The sequence below is a fragment of the Rhipicephalus microplus genome, chromosome 5 (assembly GCF_043290135.1).
Source record: "Rhipicephalus microplus isolate Deutch F79 chromosome 5, USDA_Rmic, whole genome shotgun sequence".
Classification (NCBI taxonomy): domain Eukaryota; kingdom Metazoa; phylum Arthropoda; class Arachnida; order Ixodida; family Ixodidae; genus Rhipicephalus; species Rhipicephalus microplus.
The window spans coordinates 62,282,561-62,305,444 of NC_134704.1; the positions used below are offsets into that span (position 1 = coordinate 62,282,561).

The window sequence follows — 22,884 nt, forward strand, 5'->3', positions numbered from 1 at the left end:
CACAGACCAGCGTGAGGGCTATTTTCACAAGCTTTTCCGGTGGGGTTTCACACTGATATTGAACGTTTCCTCGACTGTCAGTGTGGACATCAGGAGGACGACGAAGAACTCGAGGAGGAGGCGGTGTGGCGCAGCATGTTGTGGTACTGCATGCTCTCGATAGCGGTCAGGGGACGGGCGTCAACGTGCACTCGCTGGATGGGCAGCACGCCGGGCTGTCTCCTCTTGGCGGGAGGGCTGACTACAGGGGGCTTTCGAGTGTACGGCGCGTAACCGATGCTGAGGCGCGTACCAAAGATGAAGTCCCCCACGTTGCTTCCTGAAGGGTGTTGCAGTTCGGCCAGACCGGAGGAGGACGGCGACGCGGCCACACTTGCCGAGGCAGAGGACTGCTCTTGACTCTTGAGCGTGTTGGCTTCCTCGCTGCGCGTGTTATCGTCCTCATCAATGTCTGGCACAACTTGGAGAGGCTTTCCACTGGTTGCTAGGGAATTCCTGTCGAAATAGAAGAACGTACCGAGTTGGTAGGCCAGCAAATAAACTAGAGTCAAGGTTTCCAGGCAAAGCGTAAACAACTGCTTTAGTTGAGCAAGATTTACAGTATCTTGAACTGCTTGAACAGACCAGACAATACACAAGACCTTTGATGGCACTCTTACTCTGCCATACAAATCCCCCGTTGGTAGATACGGCTTTGAGCAAGAGTGAAGCACAGCGAATGCTGATAAGATATTCTAAATTGATATTAAAGTAATTTTGTCTTGGGCCCCGCTTCCGACATGGATACTTGCTTAACGTCAGGCTACAGTACTGATTCTGGTGATTTCACACAGTGGTCTGGCTAGTTCTGATGACGTTTGGTACGAAAACTTCCAAAATGTCCACTTGTGCGTCACAAGAACATTCAACATGGCCACTTCAACGTCACCGACGGAGACACAGTGCGGGAAACGTCACAACATGTTGCGCAAGCATGTGACAAGAAGCTCATGCCACGTTGTGATGTCATGGTACGAACCGAAACTAGTTTTTACACACCGTAATTACGTTTTTAGAGTGCACTGACGGTTAGCAGTACATTTGCCAGGCTTTTGAAGACTTGCCCTTTCATAGGAGACAGAAAAGGGACAACTGAAAGCTTTCATGTCAGTGCCCCTTGAAGAGGAGAAAAGAAAATGCAACTGGGAATAGCGTGTCCCTTGGAGAGAGAGAAAAGACATTATTGGACACAATGGGCCGGCAATTCGGTCTCGGTTTTAGGTGGCGGCTCGTAATTCCAGGACATGGGCGACATCCTTGGCCTGCCGAACGGCCCAGAGTTGGTCGTTCAGCTCTGGGCTTTGGAGGGCCGCCTCCCAGCGGCAGGAACGAGTGATCTCGAGGCTCCCAATGATTTGGTATTGACGGCCGCTATAGGGACATCGCGATTGGTGGTGTTTTCACGACTGTCGTCGCCGGCACATTCCGAGAGCATGTGGCTCAGCCTTGCTCTATGTTCGCATGCTTTACACATATCGGTGGGGTATATGTTCGGGTAGAGGTGGCGTAGAACGACCGGGCTAGACTAGAAATAGGTTTGGAGTAAACAGCATCGCGCCCGTTTAAATTCTCGTGTGGTGGCGGGAACCTACGCCTTTCGAGCCTGTAGGGTGATGTCATGGAACGTTGTAAAACGATCACCCCATGACCATTCTGAATCTTGTTGCTACGTGCCTATCAAAGAGCCTTGATCCAAGAGATGCATCGCCCCGCTGTCGGAGTCAGAGGCGGTGGCCACATTCTGAGCCGCGGCTTGGCGAGTGAGACCTCGAGCCGCGACGTGGACCACCTCATTCCCCGCGAGCGGAACGCTGGTGTGTGCCGGGGTCCATAGGAGGAAAACTGTTGGAATTCGGGGTTGTGAGTGCGACGTCGAGTCGCCATATTTGCACATTTGAAGGATGCGGGCCACTTCCCGCGAGGTACGGCCGCGCGCAAAACTGCGGACTGCCGCCTGCGAGTGGCTTATCACAATCTCTGCATGCAGCGCTGCGGCGAGTGCTAAGGCTATCGCGGCTTCTTTGGCCACCTCCGTGTGTCCCATCGTCACAGTGGCGCCCGCGAGGCATTTGCCCTGAAGGTCAACGACCACAGGTGCGTGGGCTCTTCTCCCTTCTCCATATCTCGCAGCATCTACGTATACCACGTCCGTACTGTTACCAAACTTCTTTTGAAGCTGTCTAGCACGCTCGTTACGCCATCTGATGTGGTGCGTCGAGTGCATATTCCTAGGAATCGGCAGAACGATCAAGCGGTCGCGGACTGAGGCAGGGACCTCCACCTTTTCTCCTTGCTGAGCGTGATATCTGATGCCCAGCGACTCAAGGATGTGTCGACCTGTCTTTCATTTGGTTAAGCGTTTGTATTGCGCAATGTCATGGACCTCAATTAACTCGTCGAGTGAGTTGTGAAGTCCTAGCTCTAGAAATCTTTCGGTACTCGCGTTGATCGGGAGGCCGATAGCTCCCTTAAAAGCCTTTCGTATCACGCAGTTTTTTTTTTTTTCTGAGCCTATCCACTTGAGGTAAGGGGCAACGTATGTTATTTGGCTTATTGCGTAGGCTTGCACGAGACTAATTGCGCAGTGTTCACACAGACCGTTACATCTATTCGTGATACGACGCAAAAGTCTGATAGCGTCGTCTACTGAACGACGGAGTCGGCGCACAGTCTCACCATTATGGCCGTTTGCCTGTACGTATGTGTAAACCCAAAATTCGAATTCTGCCTACGTGTGGTATGGGAGTGGCGTCTGCCAACAGAACATGTATTTTGAAGAATTCCCTTTCCTCGCCACGTGGGGTTTTGCGGCCTGTGCTTGTGGGATTGTGGATTAAAATTTTGACTTGGTTGCTGAGCACTCGAGGCCCGTTCCTTGCAAGTACTCCTGAACTTTGTCTACACCCACCTGTAGCGTTCTCTCGACGTGACCGTCACAACCTCCTCCTGGAACCCAGAGGGTGATGTCGTACGCGTATATATTGTGATAAAGTCTGGGTATTTCCATTAATTTCTCTCGTAGCCCCAATAGCACTAAAATAAAAAGTAATGGTGATATTACGGAGCCTTGTGGCGTCCCTTGGAATTATGTTTTTTTTTTAAATTCTAGCTGAGCACCAAGGATTGTGCTTGTGCTGTATTTTGCATAAGCATTCATGGAGGGCCTAAATGAATGGGTACTAATCTTCATGATTAGACGTGCTGTAGACATGGCTGCACCATAAACAGTTAAACACTATGAACAGTTTTTTTACAACGGGTAACTTAAAAAAATATGTCTTGTATTACTATATTCAGAAAAGTCTCTTTCAAGCTGCTAGGAATACAGTTGACGTCCCATCGCGTTCACTAGAAGCTATAGGGAGCGAGCTGTGGTAAAGTGCTTTTTTAGTTGGGTCAATGGCGCTGCTCTCAAAGAAAAAGTTGAGTGCCATGAATTGGAATGATAGCAGTGTTTTGTAATAAAATTAACAGGTGGTGACAGCAAAGGAAGACAAAGTTTGTGAAGTGCATATAGATAGAGACCAGAAAGGAACACATAATGTGGACTGGCACGTTCCTACACTTCTCCATGTTCCTTCATTGTCTCCATTCATGTGCACTGCAAAAATTGGATACCCAAGAATACTTATCAAATAGCCTATGAGCTGATTCTTTTCAAAAGACAAGAAGACTCTACCATATGTGCTTCTTGTATAGCATTTTAAGCATCTGTTCAGCAGTGTACGCACACTTCACAGTTCATAGTGGTGTCAATTTCCACAAAAAGGCTCATTATGTACACTAAAACTCTGAAATTATGTTTTTTGAAAACGGTGTCCTCTGGTTCATTATTCACGTATGCACAATAACACGCACCAATTTCTGGGGAAATTCAACTCATCTCAAGTAGATGCCTTCCTCGGCTACTTACTGCATTTACTTGCGTACTGGCAGCATTAAAAAGTAACTGAAATTAAAAAACACGTCTATGTCTCGTGTGCTAAGCAATACACGAAAGAATATAAACCAAACCCTAAAAAACAGATCTAGTTAGAGCAACACACACAGACACAGTGTAGACTGGAGAGGATCAATCATCGAAGAGTGTGGTTAAAGTTTACATGACCTTGAAGCATGCTGTTTCAATACGCTCAACAAAGAAAAACATACCACACAGCCAATGTGCTTGTGACGGACTCAAGCACCTCATCAGCCTTCATCCTCTGCTTGGGGTTGAGAACGAGAAGCTTGTGAATGACCATCCGCGTGTTCTCCGAAAGAGGTGATTCCCTGCACAATGAAGTCAGGGGCAAAAACACCTCAAACGCTGTACTGTATGACAGTGTGCCAGGCAGTTTGCACTAACCAAGCATGCATGATCGATAGCAGAATCGTGTGGACCACGGCATACCAAGAAAAGCTTCGCAATCTCCGAACACAGCCTAGAGCCCAAATCTTAAAGGGGCCTTGCAATACTTTTCCAAGTAGCCATAGAATGGATTCACTAAGGTACTCATTCATGACTTCTTTGCGCAAACACGTACACGGACACAAGGAAAAGAGGCAAACAACACGGGCGCCTTGTGTCCGTGTACGTGTTTGTGCAAAGAAGTCATGAATGAGTACCAACTCGCCCAACTTTCAGTACTGTTGTCACTAAGGTAGCTTATTGCTTCGTGAATTCACCACCGCAAAAAATTTTAGAGCCCGTCCAGAACGAGCATAGTTACAAAGATTTGTTGCACGCTGTAATTGTTTCCTTTCTTCTCTCGTTCTTATGAATGTGCTGGAAGCTAAGCAGGTATAGTTGGCACGTGAGAAGAAGGTACGTCACGCGCCCCTGGTGATCTTAAGCACTTTCTTTTTTTCTCTTTTTTTTTTCTTTGAATGCGCAGCGTTTAAGTGCGATCGCGCGCGTGCGCATGGACAAGTTGCGGTCTTTCGCGGTGGCCCCAGTAACTCCCAAGCACGCTACACTAAAATCAGCCCGTGGTGTGATACTTGAGCATATACCAAAATGATTTTTTTGGTATATAGCACCATTTGACAAGAAAAGAAAAGCAATTTTTAGCTCACTTTTACACTGTCTTGTGAATTCCAGGCCACGCACTACACAATAAAATTTCGCTTGCGTGTTTTTGGGAGCCTTGACTACCGATCAACCGCATTTTCTGACCATGCTCAAAAAGTGTTGCAGGGCCTCTGTGTACTCAATGAACCATTCCTCGGCCATTTATAATAATTCATACTCTACTGCTGCCCTGCTACATGCCCAGTGTATAAGAACGTCACATATTTGGCACACCAAAAAAATTCTCAGATTTTTTGGAAGATTTCATGGCCACTCAAGGGTAAAAGAAAAAGACAGATGCTGACAGTGGTGTTCAATGGTTTTATGGGCTTATTCTAGTGTAAACTGCAAGTCTTCATAATAGCATTGCTGCTGCTTCAATTTACACTGCACTGTGGACTGCAAAGGCATTGTTATGGTGCCAAAAGAAAGAAAGAGCAGATGGCTGTGCATGCCCTAAAGAAACAACACTTACTTGGGTAGGGTGAATTCAGCAGCCTTGATTTTCCTAAACAGTTCCTGCGGGTTGGAGTCATAGAACGGAAACTGTCCGTAAAGCATGGTGAACAGCACCACACCCAGCGCCCACATGTCACTCGGCTTGCCCAAGTAGGGCTTCCCTGCAAGGCAGATAACACCACTGCAGTCACTAAAGACAATGACTTCTTGGGCCTCTTCTATCCAGTCTCTGCAATGGCATACGATGGTGATAATTTCTGACAGGACTAAGCATGTCTCAAGTGAGTCCTTACTTGGCTACATTTGGACAAAAATAGTGTATCTGGGGTACACTTCGACCACACGACAATAATCACCTATCTCGTGTGCTTTCCTTGGGTCATAGTGACGCGCCACATACTTCCCAGTTGTGAGCAACGCGCGGTTATCGGCATGACATAGCTCTCTTTATTGGAAGTAAGCACACATTTTTCAAGAGAGCAAGCAAGTCATTACTGTTGTGTGGCAGAAAGACACCCTGTATACATTCTTTTGTTTTAGGGTGCAGGCACTTTATGCAGCCCAGTCAATGTAAACCAAAGTGCACAAGGTACACAGCGTGTTGAGGGGAGCTATTGTGCAACATTATTTACATTTCTTTAGTCTAGCCCTCTACTTAATCCAATGATGCGGCAATAAATACTAGTTGAACAAGACTATGAAGATCCAACACTGTCCTAATTCATTGTCAATCATATGAATGAGACATAGGTGTAACACTTCCTTTTTACTGGAAAAACAGAGAGAGGCCAGCATGGCTTGTGAAATATGGAACTGATTTTCATGTCCTCTTCTGATTAAGAACTGATGGCTCAATATTAAGGACAAAAGAATTCTAAAAAAATGATTGATCAGTCTAAACTTATTTGGTAATTCCCATTAGTGTACGCCATGGAAGATGAGTGAATTACATTTAACATATGCATTCAACAAGCGATGCCTTTAAGGGGCTACACACTGTGCCTGCACTGGACACGAGAAATGACAGGAGGGTCATTCCACGCCAAACGTACCAGCTATTTCGGAAACCATCTCAAATGTATGAGAAAAAAATCGTGCTGATTTACTGTATTGCGAACAGTAAATTGCTAGGATATTCTGGACAGAAAAAATTTTTCGGTCATGTGGGTGTCTTCTGAACTTCTCAGAATGTCGTCTAAGGTGTTGTTCGGGAAAAGCTTTTTTTAAAAGTACTGTTTTTTGTTTCTATATGAAACTTGGTCTACATGGTAAGTAAAAGAGCCTGTGTAAGGTATTTGAAGCTAATAATATTAATGCAATTTTTCTGCCACGCACGTCTCCAAGAATTTTGACAAAATGTGTTATGTTTGCGTTTTTTCCATTCTATCATTGCAGTTTGTATGAATATCTGACCAATGAATACTTGCTCAACAGAAGGTATGTTTTGTGGAAAAAACACTTTGAGACCTCTTGAGCTCCTAAACTTTACGATAAAAAATCACTAATTTCACAAAATCGCCATTTTTGTCCATATTGAGATGCAATTGTCACGAGGTGGTGGTTCAATTAAAAATCACCTTTATACCTAGCTCGAAAGGAAATAAACAGTTCTCTTTATGTGGCAAAGTTTATCATTACAAGTTTCGTTTTAAGGAAGAAAATAATTTTTGAAGTTTCCCAGCTATCTTCCCACTTGGTCACACAACAGCCTTTGCCTTGAAGTTCTCCATGCGAAAGCTCAAAAATTATTTTCTTCCTTAAACTAAAATTGTAATAATAAAACTGCACCCTTCTGATTAAAGGTCACAGATGTTGTCCAAGCAAGCCTCCATACTGCCGCCTCTTCACGCTCTTTCGCTTGATGTAGCTGGTCAGCACATCCCTGCTTGAGATGCCCATCTGCAGCCTTTGCAAACGTTTGCTCGCACACAGAAGATACGGGGTAAACTTACCAATTTGAACTTTATAGAGTGACGACAAAAATGTACCTCGAGTGTCCATATGATTGCTATTGCACTAAAACAAAACCCACGTACACATCCAGACGTGCAACAACATTCTCACCTACCGCTGAGCACGTCGGGGCTGATGTAGGCGGGACTTCCGCGTTGGTCCTTAAGAAGGTCATTCTCGTTGATGAGGTGCTTGCCAAGGCAAAAGTTTGTGATGGTGACCTTCCGTTTCCGCTTGTCGAAAACCATATTGCCCAGTTTCAGGTCCCGGTGAACTATGTTCAGCTGCACGAGAAGCCAAGGGGCCAGAGAAGCGAGTGATTTCACAACGCAGTTCTTTGAATCCCGTTACTGGTCAGGAATAAAGACACTGTCAAATGAGCGGCGAGTGCGAGATAAACACGATTGTGCAATGTTTGGGGAGAATTTCAATTTTAGTTTCACAGACTGTTTTTAAATCATCACTTCGCACTTCCCTTTATGCCAACTCTCGCTTCCATCCCGTCACATTACTTCCATGTAGACCTTTTTCACAGACGGCCCCCTGGGCACAGCCACAGGCCTTTCTGGACCGTGCTAAACAGGCGTGTCACAGCTGGGTCATTGCATGTCAGCCTTTGTACTCCCATGCCAAAGCCGATTGGTGTCTTTTCTCTCTTCTGTAGAAATGTCTAAACTCAAGCCACATGCAGGCCTGCATCAAACAGAGGGTGAAGAGAAACTCACAGCACTGATAAGCAGGGCAGCAGCTCACAAAGGGAAGTTACATGTAGCATGTAACAGCTTGCCACAACGGCGAAAACGAAATGCTGCACCATTAACTAACAACCTAATGTCGCAACTTGTAAGATACATTCTCTTGAGACACCATACAATTGAAACAGCTGGTACAACAGGGAATTCAATATCCTTTCCACAACTATACTTTTTCTGGACAAAGAGATGAGACATGCACTGCTGGATAGGAAGCGATGGTGACTAGTCAAACTAATAGGAGCGTGGTGTGCACATGCCTGAGCCAAAACAAAAGAACTGCTTCAGCGCTGCCAGTCTTCCTGTTCCTGTTCTGTCGCTTCTTCACTAACAGCCTTTTCCAATGGGTCAGTCCTACTGCTAACACAATATGAAAATTCTTTGCATACGTATGCTAATCTGACAAGTGATACTGTTACGAGACTGAAGATCTAAGCAAATTTTCAGATGTACAAATGGTCTGTTTGCTGGCTCACAGCTTCAGTCGAATGTAGCCATTTCAAGTTTTTGCTGCCTCTCAGCAGCCTGTCTGACCACACTTCTGCTTCTTGCGGGCAGACTACCAGTGTACACCTGATAGCTTTTCACACCTTCAAAATAATACAAAGCCTCTACCTCCCTTTACAGCAGTGCCAGTGTTTACTGACCACAAGACAAACAATTGCTATAAACAATCAGCTTCAGTTGATTCAGGGTGCTGCCTTAATAAACAATCGAGGCTTTAATGCCTGACATGAGTGGCATCCCTGCAAGGTTAGCAAAACTTGATTTTGTGGAATGTTCCACTGGGCAAGCTGAGCTTTATTGACAAGAATCCAACAAGTTTGTATTGTAAGCATGGAGCTATTTAAATGTAATTGTGTAATCCGGTGATCAAGCGGGCCTTGTCACTGATGAGAGCATTTCAGACCCACAACAAGTGGCAAGGCCTTCGACGCAAGCGCTTACATCAAGAACAACTCAAACATAACAAAAGGGCATCGTCATGAGAGTGACCCTTGTGGCTTATCGGCTTAGAACGTCCATTTGATACCTGCCTGATGGCACGTGCCCCTAAGTTTAGGTGAACATAAAGAGCTTTGAGTGGTAAAAAGTGATCTCTAGGTGCACCTTCAAACTGCATCTTTGTTTTGGCACAAAAAGTCCCAAAAGCTGACGTAATTTTTAGTGGCACTGACCTTGTGCAAAGCGGTGACGATGCGCACAATATCCTGGAAGATGAAGAGGGCCTCCCGCTCCTGAAGGCGCTTCTCCCGAATGACGTAGTGCTGCAGGTTGACCAAGTCGGCCGTGGCCGTGCCAAAGTCGTGCCTGCACAGGCAGTCGAGCACGAGGCACAGGCGCCGCTGCTGCCGTCCCGTGTACACGAGGCCTTCTGCAGTCTCTCGCATGTCCCAAGCACGGTCCTGAGGTGTCGAATGTTGTTATTATGTAGAGAGAGTCGCAGGTTAAAAACAACTGCACCGCTATACAAGTGACATGAAAGATCTGCGAGGGATACACTCAGGTAGCTCCTACAACTTCAGTGTCAAGTATTTTAAGAACTTTATACGCTGTTCATTCTCTTTCAATGCATGTGCTTAGTTGCAAGTGCTCCAAATCAAAATAAAAAAAACTAAAAAGACAACTAGTTAAGAGGCACTATTATGAACTCGCCTTAAATATTCCATGGTGGTGCACAACACCGTCCTGATTGTGAAGCATGGAGAGCAACGAATACTCGGTATGCAATAGCATTTTGCCTTGGCGGTCCTCCTGGGTCTCTTCTTCTGGGCTTCGTATGATGAGAACCTAAAAAGATCACAGCCACAGGTAGGTGCAGCTGTACACAATGGTGTGCTAGAAACAACATAAGTTCATGCAGGAACTTTATGATCTTACAGCTTCCGCAGCTTGTAAAAAAAGTTTCCAGAGTATGCGCGTGACTAGTACGGTTAAAAATGAAGTTGAATATGCAATAGCTAAATATATTTCGATTTCACATATCTGATCACACACTGCGATCCACTGAAGCAACAAAGGATCATTACCTTAATAGTATAAAAGTCATCAGTGCCTTCCTTCTTGGCCAAGCACTGCGTTATGCTGCACACTGGAGAAGTTCCCAACTTTGGACCTGCGATGAGCAGGACACTCAGAGATCGCTGGATGTGGGTAATCAGTATAAAACATAAGATAAAGTGGGAAGTAAGATAAAACACTGAAAATAAAAAGAATGGGCACCTTTTTTTAGGTCTATAATGATGAAATGACCACAAATACATAACATGCAGAGTGCTTAACTCCATGTAAGGATGTATACATAATAGCAAGATTGTTCTGTGTTTTTTTTTGTCACAATAGTTAGGACAACACATCTTAAACAAAATTTTAAAAATATGAAATTGCGTGAAAGACTTAGAGCAAGAAAGATGGCCAAAATCAACCTAAAAAAGCCATGTTACAAGGTGAAAATGAGCGAGCTGTGAGGTAGTGTTCGGGGAGCAAGTTACAGCAGTGTTTTAAAGTAACAAGGGGAAAACTTCGTTGAACTCGCTCCTCGCATAACTGCAAGGCTTCCGTGTCTGGTGCATAAAGGCAGTGCAGATTGTCATTTATATATAATACATCAAAAATGGTGCAAAGAGCTGTTATAGAGAGGGGTTGGCATATATGCAGTCTCAACAAAATAAATGTGATGATGATCCTCACATGTTCTGGTTTGTGGATGTGCAAAAAAAAAATATTGCGTTCGTAAGCTATTTGAGAACTTGAGAATACACCTATGGTAACTTATACGGTCTAGTAAAGGAGCTGTGAAGAGGTAATGCAAGAGTAAAGGCAAGGCCTAGAGGCAGTACATTATATTTATAGTCTGAACATCTGACATGGCTACTATACACAAATTAACAGGCCCAACATATGTAATATGTCAATGTATAAACAATAAATGCCCTTCTGAGAGTCATGTCAAGGTTCGGGCTCCGGCATGTGAGCAATAATGTTTTCTTTCACGTGTAACAAATGTACAAAGAAAGTGGTGTTGCATTTGGCATACAACATATTTTACAAGGTGAACCTAATGCCACTGCTCACCAAAAAAAAAAAAAAAAAAGGTTCAGCAATTACTACAAGCTACTCGGTGCACAAAGTATTATTTTTACTAATGCAGCAGTACTAGCAGCATCCCTACTGATAACAAAACCATTAGTTTTTCATAGATTGTAAGCAAAATGATTCTGAAGAACTATCCGAAAAGAAGCAGCCAAAGGTTTTAGACTGAACTGTGCCAGGCAAAGCAACCCAGAGAAGCTGAGCAATTCAATGTGTGAAGCAGGGTGGGAAATACTTTCATTTCGGCGAAAAATCGGACACGTTTGCAACGAGCCGCGAGGAAGTAGCAGGAAACTAAAATGTTGTTCCGGCAGGAAGGAATATGAATAATGTGACAGACAGGAAGTGACACTTTCGGTCGCGATCCAGCCCGATTCGGATCGAATTCCTCGACTCTGATTGGCTGCCTTCTGCATCTCGCAAGCAAATCACGATTATCAAGAAACTCGACTCCGATTGCGGGCTCGATCGCGACCACAGGTGCTAAAGTTCTAAAGTTATGAGGAGATAGGTTACAAAAGCTTCTGAGGTAATTGGAGTGAAAAACTGTTGGGAACACCGGCGAGATTTACTAGCGTTTTTAGCGTGTTGCGTAAGCTACAGGCTTATCAGTTGGCTTCTTGCGCATCAACAAGAAAACACCGTGCAATTACACGAGGCGTTTTTTCCCCAGCTATGCACTGAGCCAACTACGAAGCTAAAGATGACTTCGATTAGTCCAGCAGTCGCTGTTTTCCGCGCTTATCGTCTCAGTGCGTCATTTGAGACGCACTACGGCTGCTTACCGAGCAAGTATGGGCCCGCCTTCCTGACTCCATTCAGCTTGACGGGCGTGCCTTCTTTCGGGCACTCGCTGTTCGGGCAGTCATCGCTACGAGTTGAAGGACCGGCTTCGTCGTGCGAAGTCGTTTCCATGATCGCACGGACCGGATTACTCTACAAGAGGGAACCGCTTGACAGCACAGGCGTCATTTACGTCGGGTAGCCACTAGGAAGTAAAATCTGCTGCCCGTATGTGCTGAGCGCTCTTTGTCAACCGCTGGGCGAAGGTCTTTTCAGGCACGAAGACGTCTCCCCGTGCGAAGAAAGCGAACATGACTGCAACAGATCGACCAAGGCAGGGAAAATTTTGCCAACAAACTGCAAATAAACATAGCAGACATACATCATAACGCCGCCATAGATGTTAGCTTCGCAGCAACGCTAGTGTCGGAAACAACGTTGTACTTTTAAAAGGCGCATTTAAGATATAAATCAACTGTTAAATAAACATAATTTTTATATTGACACTTGTGAACTATTTTTTTGTTATGTTAAGCACTATATAACTTAGCGTCTTCATTTTCTGCGTGGCATCTACGGTGGCGTGCGTGATCGTTTTGTTTGTGGCGGCTGAATTGGTACGCCAACGGTTTATCGTTGTAGCTTTACTTTCAAACTAGTCTTCGAACAGTCTCGCACAGCAAGATGTTTAGGTGAGTGCCGTTGTGCCAAATCTATCACACTGGAACGTGTAAATGTTTACCTTTCTCCTTCACAAGCGTCGCTTGTTATGCTTCGGCGTCAGTCGTGAGAGGCGCCAATGGAGGGTGGGAGGACTTGGCTTTGTACTTCGTGTGTTCGTTTCTTCCCGAATGTGTACTAATTTTGCTGCTTTCTTTTTATAGCACGGAAACACTACCCTGAATGACGCACAATCAGCCACTCTGCGTCATAAGTCACCTAAAGTTTTCTTTCAAGCCGAGAAACAAAAAAAGCGATGGAGTCCGGTAAGTTTTTCTGGCCAGTTCAAATCTGCGTAGCTTGACAAAAGCCCCATGCATCGGGGCGGTTTTTCCTCTCTTAATGCCTTGTAACTTGTGTTACTGGGCCTTTTCAAACTTGACAATTACCTATCCTTGCCTATTTGACTATGGTTAACGTATAAACATATGCGGAAGCCGTGTTTCCACTTTGTGTGTTCGTTGGATGCTGTCATTTAAACACCCGTTGGTGATGCCCCCATACTATATTCGCTATTGAATTTTAGCCTTTTTTTACTTAACGTGGATATAGCAAGTTGAGGAATTAATGTTCCAGCTGTCGCAATGAGTTACTGTAGCCAAATACCTCATTGCAGCGCAACCTGAACTCAAGTCAACCCACATATCGAATCATTTTCCGAGGGCACTTTCGGAGCATTGAACCAGCGGTGCTCAGTAGTGCGTTTTTTGTTTCAGCCCCCTTAAAAGACGCCGAAAACGCAGCCGCTCCAAAGACGACGCAATGGATGAAGCCTAACGATATCCTCAAGCTAAGCAGGGCTGCTAAGCGTCGTCTCCAACCCAGAGCTCTACAACCGGTCAGCCTGAACGCCATCAACGGTGCTACAACTGTCCCCGTCAAGCGTGAACGCAGTACCAACCCTTTCCGGTAAACTAGCATTACTATGCTTATTTGCAAGGGCAGTGCTGGCATTACGTTTCTGGCCTTGTTTTGTGCACTAAGGGATGGTCTTTCACCTAGAAGACTTGCAAACGACAATAGCAAACATTGGAGTGCTTTCCAAAATAACTTACATTAACAGCCATTTTGCAAACAGTTAGATTTCTCAGCAGACATGTATGTGTTGTGGTCCATGACTGCACAAAAATGATAAAGTGAATGAGCCAGTAGAAGCCGTTGGTGTAGCAGGTTTGGGAAGGGGAGGATTGAACCTCTCCAAACTTCAATTTTGCATGCATATGTATACCCACGCAAACACATGCACAAGCGTGCATAGAGGGAAGTTGAATTTTCCCCTCAAAAAAATTATGTGTGGCTTCTGCTATCACTCACATCAAAGACCAGCAGAGCTGGAAGAAGCCCAGTAAAGTAGACCAAACCACACACTTAGACTAACAGTTACTGGGCTTCTCGCAGCTGAACTGGTCAAGGGCTCGTGTCGCCAGCCTCTGGATCTCCATTTCTTCACCTATACAAACTCTGCTTTCCTCAATCTGAACTCGGGAGCTTCTGTGGTGCTTGGTTTCAGCTTCCACAGCTCTCTTCACGATTAGATTTTTGTTGCCGCTATCGCTCATGGTTCGCTGCTCGATGGCAGTGCGATTGAGCAGCTTCTTCTTCCTCGGTAGTCCCGACCGCAGTCTTTGCCATTGCTAAGCAAATGCCAGGCCACTTGTATTTTCACTGTGGACAAAGGGACCGCTAAAGTCGTCGCGTAGGTTTCATTCTCGAGCTATGAGATTGCACCACGTGCGCCCGCCAAAGCTATGGAACTGAAGACCGTGCCTGCTAGCTGCCATGCCAAAAAAATAGTACTTAAGGTGACTGATAATTTTTCTCGCTAAAATAAATCCTTACTTACTATGAGACCAAAACAGTTGCGGAATGTCGAAGGTAAAATAGTTATTGATCTTTGTAAGAATGCCTTTCTTTCTTTCCATTTCTTGGACGGCACCCACTTTACAGCAGGCCAGTTTTTTAGTCGGCCAGTTTTTCATGGCATTCATGACATAGTGGGTCAGTGTACGGCCGTAAACGTGCTGTTTAGTTCTCCAAGCAAAATATAGACATAATGTGACATTAAAATGTACACTGAAATATCTAAATTCACCCCGCCGCGGTGGTCTAGTGGCTAAGGTACTCGGCTGCTGACCTACAGCTCGTGGGATTGAATACCGGCTGTGGCAGCTGCATTTTCGATGGAGGTGAAAAAGCTGTAGGCCCGTTTGCTCAGACTTGAGTGCACGTTAAAGAACCCCAGGTGGTCAAAACTTCCGGAACCCTCCACTGCAGTGTTCGCATAATCATATGGTGGTTTTGGGACATTAAACCCATCAATATCAACAAGAATCTAAATTCACATTTATTGTGTATACAATTCTCTAAACTCATTAACGATGCCAACGAGCAAAACCAAAAGCAACCTTAAGCTGCTGTACTATTTGTGGAGCAACATAAATTTGCGGAAGCCTCATCTCTGTAGCCTTTGCTTTAATGTCAAGTTGTCACCGTGTATACCACATTCCTCACTCCTCCTCTCCACCTCTCATCCATCAGCTCAGTGAAGCTGTGCATGACGTTGTGGAGCAAATAACAAAATTCTGACAACTCTGCTGTACTATTTCTGTCCATGACCCTGATGGGGGTACTCTGTAAAAACGTTATTGCACTCTAATGTCCTCTGCTCATTGATGACATCAAAACTTCTGGTATAACAATTGGTACGTACAATTCCTAAGCACATGGTGTCATTGCGAATCTCTCTGCTAATGGTCATCTTAGCTCTGATACGTAAAAGGCTGAGTCAAAATTACGCCGATATGACGTGGACTAAAGACAGTGCTAACAAGTGTATATGTATTAGTTGGACCTAAAATGTTGCATTTCAAGCCGTGAGCTCTGTTTACACTGAAGAACCCTGGCTGCTTGAAATGAACCAGTTCTTCCTCCTGCTCCCATAGCTTGAATGTTGATTCCAGATGAGTGATAAAAAACCCACGATTTCACTAACTGTGAACATCCTGCCACTTGACAGAGGTGCTCATGCACTTTGGTTGTTTGATTACATGTTGCACTTTGAGGTAATGTTGCTTATTCTGACAGGTGTCCAGTGCAGAAAAAGCCTCGGTTGGAAGAAGTTTATGCACTACTTCACCGGACAACAGCATCTCCACCAACTTTGTCGCCACAGGTCAGTTTGTTTTTCGTGCTGGCCTGAGTGGATTGCTTGGCATTAACCGCCATTCACGGCCAGCTTATAACTTGGACGTGGTTGGGAGGTATCTTCGAGCGGTGGTGACCTTGACATGTCGCTTGAACATAAATTATCCAGCTAAAATTATTGATGTTTTTTTGTGGCACCACATTTATGACAAGCTTGGGATGATGTTCAGAGGTGTATCTCATATAAATAGCCTTGGAGTCCAAGCAGTGGCTACTTGAACAAATGTCTAATTAGTTGAACTCTGCAAAGCAACTTGCAAGCCACAGGGTTAATGAAATGCACACCTGCATCAAAAAAATTTCTTTCAAATCTTGTGCACAGGATGCCTGTGCACAAACTGGGTTTTAATCACTGATATTTCAACTTATGTTAATGAAAGCCAAGTTCGTGATGATACACTGGATCCCAGTTTCTGCATATTTCTCAGTTAAGGGGAGTTCGGGTCGAAAAACGTGAGTTTTTTCAAAATTATCGTTTTTTTCATTTTTGCCTGTGATAAGATTAGTACCTCTACTGTTGTGAAAAAAAAAAAAAGTACAGGTCGAGACTTAACTGGAAATGCTTTAGGATTGCATCTAAAGAGCACAAAGTGCCTGTTAAAAGGTCCAAAGTGTGCAGTCTTCGAGCACCTTGCCGCCGATAATGCGCCGCCATTTGCCATTGTTGATCGCATTAGCTGAAGAGTCGAGCCTCACTCTTCGAGCAACAACAGTTTCCCTCGCTGATGCGGCGCAAGAAATAATAAAAAGAAGCACACTTCTGCGCGTTTTTCGAGCGCCGCGACTGGCTTATCGCGGCGTACGAATCGGGGACCGCCATTGGCCGCTGCGCGCCTGTATGTGCTGTGAAGCCCATTTGCGGGGTCCATGTCTTGTCGAGCAGGGCAGCTGAACAATGCTTATCTAGTATAATTATCTCCGTTATGAAAAAAAAAAAGCATTGCTCGCAAGTGAAAGCCCTTGTGCGATTGTCACTTGCGACCAATGCATCAAAATAAACCATCTTGCGATCCCTGCCAAACTTGCGGTCAATGCATCAAAATCAAAACCTATGCATCAAAAGTCATTCACACCCGTCAGCCGGAAAGTTTGTGATGCGGCGATGGATGACGTCAGCACCAATCTTGCGTGATTGAAAGAGCTCGCAGTGAGAGAACTTAGAAGGGACGACATTGCCATTATGTACGACGGTATGTGGCACAAACATGGCCACAAGATGACATGACACTGGACTTAGTTTGGATTTCGCAGTCCCGTCGAACTTCTTCTTAGCTTGCAGTTGGCACAAGACTCTGCCAGATGGAGTGGAAGTTTGGCTAGCATTTCATGGCCCTGTCTGTGAGGAGTCAGTTCGAAAAAGCCGAGAGGAACAAACTCATGGGGCTGGCGTATTTTAGTCGCAGTAGCAACTAAAAGAAGGATTGTTCTTTTTGTTGTGCAAATTTCATCAGATTTAATGACATCGTTCATAAATATAAACTCAATTTTAACTTAAAAGCTTGTTTTTTTCGAAACTCAAATTTTTTTTCATTGTGCCCCTCCTTTCTTGGGCACTTCTAGTGCTCGGATCTGCATGAAATTTTGCCCAAATTTTTCTAAAATAGGGTAGATGCAATTATCTAGTTTAAATTTCAATATTTTATTGTATAATAAAAAATTTTATGTAAACCTTTACTAGGGTAGGTGAAATAAGGACTTTTTATGTCTACTATTTTTCACGCCTATTACATATTTTGTATGTGCTTTCTAATTAGTTATTTGCACTCTACACTTAATTTCAAACATTATGAACTATGAATGGTAAAAATTACGGAAGTTCATGGATGAAAAGAGAAGGGGCAAAAGGGTTGAGGTTTTCACTTTGTCATTTAGCAAAGCTAAAAGTAAGCAACTTGAAAGAAAACTAATTATATATTTGAAATCAGCATAAATTGTTCCATAAACAACTCAAGTTTCATTGCTCTAGGGTGAATATTAAAAAAAAAAGTGTCTTCGAGTAGCATCTCCCCTTAAGGTGTGCTTTTGGGGCACAAAGATATAGTGCTATGGTTATTTCTTCGATTGTGTAAATTGTTACTCTATTTTTATTGTGCTCCAATTTGTTTAGCAATAGTTTTTTTTTTAGATGTCATTGTTCTGTGTTATGTAACAGAGGTGCCTTGTTAGAAGGCAAACTTTAATGGAACTGAAAATTGGGCTAGTCGGAGAGGCTTCATTGTGGCTTGTAGCACAATGAATGAAAACATGGTTCTTCTGTCTTTGTTCATTGCATTACTGGGCAGACATTAAACCTGGGCCCTTCAAAAACTATTTCCAGGCTCTTCAATGCGCTTGTTTCTATCTGACAAAACTGTTAATGACAGGTTCTTGAACATTATGCTGGCCTTGGGGAACCCGAGCAGCTTTCATGGAGTGCCGCAGATCTCTTAACTTTTTCCCTCATTGCAGTGGTGTACTTTTAAAATAAAAAAAGTGTATGCTGACGATGTTACTGCATTCAAGTAATGGATCCATTAATGCTGCTGTATTAGTTAAGATATCGTTATTGATATTGAAGGGCATCGCGGTTGACGCAAAACTTTCAGTCATACAGTAAAAGCTTGTTAGTTTGGATTAGACTAAACAAGCACAACTGTCCGTATTAACCAAATGCTAAACTATCGAGAATGTCAAGAAAGCAATAAGTATGTGCCTATTATGTTAATGCACTTTTCATTTTCCTGAGATGTAGCTATTATGCATAAGAGCAGTGCAAAAGTCACGATTTTCATCATTTCAAATTTTCTTCACTACTTGAATGCAGCTCAGGACTTCTCTGTCTTAATCCTAAACGTGCCCTCACGAAGCAGCAACATCATTGTGGGTGGTAACCACGCCTTTCTGAAAAGCCTACAGCCGATTGGCCTTCCATGAACGCGTTTTTTTTATCTCTTTGTGTAGCACATTCGCAGCGCTTTGCGCTAGGCACTCTCCGAGGGTAGTTCTAATATAACCAGTTTGTGGCCAAGTATGACCGAATCGAGGAGAGTTTAATGCCATTGAAGAGTGCATATGTTGGCTGCAACTGCAAAACACGTCCAAATTATAGGGTTTCCTGAATTAATGATTGTTGAAATAACGAGCTGTTACTGTACAGACTGGCTTGTCGAGAAGAGAATGCGAAAACTCTTGTACATATTGTCATTTCCCTGCGTCTTGCTTGCCCGAAGTGATATAAATTAATTGATGTGTAGCCTCTGACCAAATGTTATTGCTCAATCATTTCATTATTTTCTTCTTTTATTTACTGCACTGTTCAGAGACTCGTGGTTTCAAAGGTTGCCGTCGACTCCTATGATGATGAAACAAGGCACTCTCTAGCGGATGGCGCAAAGCCTGAACAGGCAAAAAAGGTGAGCCCACTGTGCGTTGTAGCATGTAAACATAAGACCTGTAGCACTTCCTAGTTCTCCGCCGTCTCCGACTACGTTTACCTTCCGGCACCAGGTCAGGTGCCCCGATATGGTCTGCACAGCTCCATTCATTTCCTCTGAATCCCATACGGAATGAACAAAGTTTATAAAGTCGGCACTTTATTTCATTACATCGAAATTTCGTTAAAGTAAAATTTGACTCCTGTGTGCTTCGCATAGTGGTAAAAGGCTTCTTTTTTGAACAGGGAGTGGCGGTAAAATGCTTGAATAATACTGGACTACAAAAAAAAAAGATGCTGTTAACATAAACAAAAGCAATTTTCTAGAACCTGAGATTTCTGGCCACGGCTTGATGCTGCGCCAGCGAAGATTCCTTCGCTGCGGCTGCACGTCTCGCGTAAACCTGAAATAAATGCAGGCCCTACTTGCTGTGATAGTTTGGAATATGTGAAGCTGGCTTGCCTGTACTGCAGCTGCAGCTTGTAGAGGTGGGCGAATATGAAATCCTGATAATTTTTCAAATGGTGTGTGCTATTCGATTCAAGGTCGACTAGAATTTTGCAATTCAGAACTATTTGGACTTCCCGAAGACAAATGAAGTCGTCAAATTAGTAGTGGCCCCTTCAGATTTTTTAATGTGCCTGACGCCATCCTACTCGAATTGTGGCAAAGTTGCCTTTCTGGCTCTGGTACAGTCGCAAATGTATTGAATCATGAAACCGCTGGGTCCGTTGTGAAGACGATAAATGTGGCAGAGGGGGGGGGGCTCCAGTAATGTTGTTGTTATTGTTGTTGTCTTTATTTCAGAAAAATGTATGTCTCAGATACAAGGGCAAAAGGCAGATGTCCTCTGCCTGACGGGATCCAAGTATCCGAAAGCACCACTCAGAGCATACAATATAAAAAGAAATACAAAATAACACACTAATAATGCATGCATAACATTGTTTTTGTACAGAGTAAATGGAGTACATACTTGTACAGTAATAAAAAAAAAAAGATCAGTGAATCGCTTTTCATCTATATTAGAAAGCATTTTTTCTTTTATGCTGAGTAGTGCCATCTCCGTTGACTTCCCTTGACGAAACCCAAACTGCCCTTTCACAAGGACTTGTTTACTGTAAAATAATTTACATAGTCTATCTTTTATCAAGTATTCTAACAGTTTAGAAAACAAAGGTAGGACAGATATAGGTCTATAATTAGAGATGTTGTCATTAGGCTCACCTTTGTGCAAAACAACCACTCTTGCGATTTTCATACTGTCTGGAAAAACACCCTGACCTAAAGCATCATTACATATGTGCTGTAGTGGGGCACTGATTAAATCGGCAACAGCGATAATTGGTTCAGCCTTGATTTCATCTGCTCCTGCCGCAGTACCTTTATCTAAATTACTCAGGAAAGTGAACACTTCATGCTCACTGCACGGTTTTAAAAAACAAATACTGACGACTGGAGCAGCCATGTACCCATTAATTTCATGCTTTCTATCTTCATTGTGTGACGATTCTCCAGAAGATAGGAAGTGCTCATTAAATTTGTCTGCCAAAGCACCGCCACTATATTCGACATTATCGAGTGTTAGTTCACTAGGGACATGACAGGTAAGCTTGCCCATTAATTCGTGGAGACGATTACAGATTTTTTTTTGGACAGTTTGAGACTGCAGCAAATTTATTCTTGTAATATTCTTTCCGGTCTTATTTAATGTCAGAGCCTAACTTGTTTCTAATTTTTTTATATTCGTTAAGTAAAACTGGGTCTTTTACTTCAATAAATTTGTGAAATAGTTTATCACGTGCCTGAATTAGTTTGTATAACTCCCTTGTTACCCACGGCTTTCAGGACTTTTTGCTAGATTTTTTCACCAATAAAGGAAATGCGCTATCATATTTGTCTTTTATTAACTCAACGAAGATATCACACGCAATACTAGGATTTTTTTCATTGTAAACGTCGCTCCACGAGATGCTTTCGACCATAGCTCGAAACGTAGCGAGATTATCCTGGTTATAACTACGGTATAATATTTGTTGTGTTGGTGGTTTTTTTCGTTTGCTCATTAATCTGGGAAAGAAACAAAATATAGGTAGGTGATCACTTAAATCAAATGTGAGCACTCCTGCTAAAATACTAGACAACTCATGATTTGTGACACAAAGATCTAGTAATGTATCACTCTCCACATTTATTCTCATTGGTGACTGGATTACATTAGAGCAGTCAAATGTATTAATGACCTCAAGAAATAAACAACGTGGCAAGCTGTTTTTTTTAAAGATCAATATTAAAATCTCCAACTAAGATAACAGGCATATTGAGGGTACATGCATATTCAAGGAGGTCACGCATGAACTGAACAAATTCGACAGTTTCACTTGATGGGGCGGTAAGCACAAGCAACCAGAGTTCCAGAACACTTCACAGCAATAGATTCATGAGTACAGAGAAGAGAAAAGTCTGACAATACCTCGTACTGAAGATTTTCTTTGAAGTACAATGCAATGCCACCACCTTTGAGACTTTTTCTGTATACCCCCTCAGATTTGTATCCAAAAAACGGCACATCAGTTTCACTTGTGAACCAAATTTCCGTGAAAGCGAGTATATCGAATTAACGTGAAAAAGCGATATCCTGTCAGTTTCACAAACCAGGGAACTGCGCACCGCTAAATTAAAAGATGAAGCATCGTAGTAAGGCTGCGTGTTTTGTGTTGCCATGAAGAAAAAAAAAGTAAAACAGATAAGAATGACAAGAAAACAGCGGCGATCCTCTAGATTATCTTTTCTAGGTCGGCATCACATGAAATCTGTATTGCTGGTTCACCGCTGCGCTTGCGCACAAACAGCTTCCCATGGCTGTGCCAGGCAGTCATATTGCTTTTCTGTAGTCTTTGCCCTCATCATCCACATAAGCTTTTTGTTCTGTGCCGTCAAATTATCAAGAAAGTACACCGTTGACTTAGACTGCCGCATACCCTGTCTTTTTGCCATCCACTGATCTTTTATTACACGCGAGGAAAAATGGACCAGTATTGCTGGGGTTTTGCCACGTTTAGTTGGCAGTCTATGAAGGCCTTCCACGTCATGTTTAGTTAACTGAGGCAGCTCTAAGTCCTGTGCAATTGCATTGATCATTAGTAACAGATTTTCATTTTCAACCCGCACAAGTCCATGCACTTCCAAATTATTCCTTCGACTATATGGTTCGAGGCTGTTTGTTTGTTGTCGCAATTCCACGACTTCCCGGTCAGCGTTCGTGGTCTCAATGTCTTCAACTCTTTTTTTTGAAAGCAACAATCTCAGTTGACTGAAGCTTCATTTCTGCTAATACTTTATCGTTCTGATCTGAAAAATGCTGCACAGACTTTTCCATACCTTCCACGGTTTCCTTGACCCGGAAAAGGACATC

General features: G+C 43.5%; 2 protein-coding genes across 3 annotated transcripts in view; one reads left to right on the forward strand and one right to left on the reverse strand.

Moving 5' to 3' along the window:
- LOC119174478 (serine/threonine-protein kinase 40) lies at positions 1 to 12,412 on the reverse strand. The gene is made up of 8 exons (XM_037425392.2): positions 12,135 to 12,412; positions 10,287 to 10,372; positions 9,913 to 10,047; positions 9,435 to 9,662; positions 7,620 to 7,788; positions 5,568 to 5,712; positions 4,192 to 4,311; positions 1 to 495 (listed from the first exon to the last, which is right to left on the reverse strand). Exons 1-8 carry the CDS (start codon positions 12,262 to 12,264, stop codon positions 90 to 92), a joined length of 1,419 nt encoding a protein of 472 aa, XP_037281289.1. The 5' UTR covers positions 12,265 to 12,412; the 3' UTR covers positions 1 to 89.
- Positions 12,413 to 12,698: 286 nt separating this feature from the next.
- The window catches only part of hd (humpty dumpty), a 39,647-nt gene continuing 29,461 nt past the window's right edge, over positions 12,699 to 22,884 (forward strand). Inside the window, exons 1-5 of one of the 2 annotated variants that reach the window (XM_037425393.2) lie at positions 12,699 to 12,824; positions 13,017 to 13,118; positions 13,569 to 13,761; positions 15,937 to 16,024; positions 19,356 to 19,448. In XM_037425393.2, the coding sequence (XP_037281290.1) occupies positions 13,109 to 13,118; positions 13,569 to 13,761; positions 15,937 to 16,024; positions 19,356 to 19,448 (384 nt within the window). In that variant the 5' untranslated portion in view covers positions 12,699 to 12,824; positions 13,017 to 13,108. Of the gene's footprint in view, positions 12,939 to 13,016; positions 13,119 to 13,568; positions 13,762 to 15,936; positions 16,025 to 19,355; positions 19,449 to 22,884 lie in introns of both variants that reach the window. The other variant, XM_075895580.1, reaches the window with a different exon arrangement.